Source organism: Toxotes jaculatrix, chromosome 14 (assembly GCF_017976425.1).
Source record: "Toxotes jaculatrix isolate fToxJac2 chromosome 14, fToxJac2.pri, whole genome shotgun sequence".
Classification (NCBI taxonomy): Eukaryota; Metazoa; Chordata; class Actinopteri; family Toxotidae; genus Toxotes; species Toxotes jaculatrix.
Window position 1 is genome coordinate 25,159,112 of NC_054407.1, and position 889 is coordinate 25,160,000.

Sequence of the window (889 nt, forward strand, 5' to 3'; positions counted from 1 at the left end):
TTACAAAACATGATTCAGCAGCATGTTACTGCTGTAGCTGCTCACACAGAGTTTAGTCTGTAAAACATCACGTTTGTATGTTTGAGACAAATTTCAGCTTAAATCTTCCAGCTGTCACGTTCACGACCCGTCACATGTTGTAGAACATAAATCAGTTCAGATGAAGTGGAACAGAAAAAAGTAGAAAGTAGAATAAAATGGAAATACTCAAATACTAGTAACTAACAGTTGTTCTTAGTTACTTCATCACTGACAGAAAAGCTTCACTTTGAAACAGTCAAACAGTGAAGCCGTTTCCACGGAGACGACAGACTTCAGACTTTCAGGCAGCTTTTATTCTCAATATGGGACAGCAGACAGGTGTGACCTTTGACCCTGATCCTACAGGTGTCTGTTCAGTAGATCAGCAACAGGACGAAGGCCTGGAGGAATAAATTAAAACCCCAAACAGCTCAAACAGCTCATCAGGTAAAAAACAAACAAAAAAAAAAAAAGCTCTGCTCTGAAAATAAAACTCAGCTTCAGCCTCGACGACACAAACAAGAAGGTTCAAATAAAAACCATAAAAAAGTCGCTTAGAAAACTCGAGTGTGTTTTAGTTCCTGTTTTTGGTTTGTTTCTTCCTCACTGTGCTTCTGTGACGTTGCACACACACACACACACACACACACACTCACACACACACACACACACACACACACTGTACACTGAACAGATCAAACCTTCAGTATTTACACTCGTATTTATAGATTTATAGATTCTGAATCTTCTCTCTCTCTCTCTGATTGATCGTCCACAGAGCTGCAGCTGATGAAGGTGAGGTGGGTGGAGTCAGAAGTCCCACCCATACACCTGTTGTCGTGGTCGACCAATCAGCAGCTGCTGTTCT

The 889-nt window shown here is 41.1% G+C and overlaps 1 protein-coding gene across 9 annotated transcripts in view; it reads right to left on the reverse strand.

Moving 5' to 3' along the window:
- Positions 1-317: 317 nt before the first annotated feature.
- rasal2 (RAS protein activator like 2) overlaps positions 318-889 on the reverse strand; it is a 52,638-nt gene continuing 52,066 nt past the window's right edge. For all 9 annotated transcript variants that reach the window (XM_041055682.1, XM_041055684.1, XM_041055680.1 and 6 more), the window contains one exon: positions 318-889. This exon is cut by the window's right edge and continues 151 nt beyond it. In XM_041055682.1, the coding sequence (XP_040911616.1) occupies positions 873-889 (17 nt within the window). In that variant the 3' untranslated portion in view covers positions 318-872.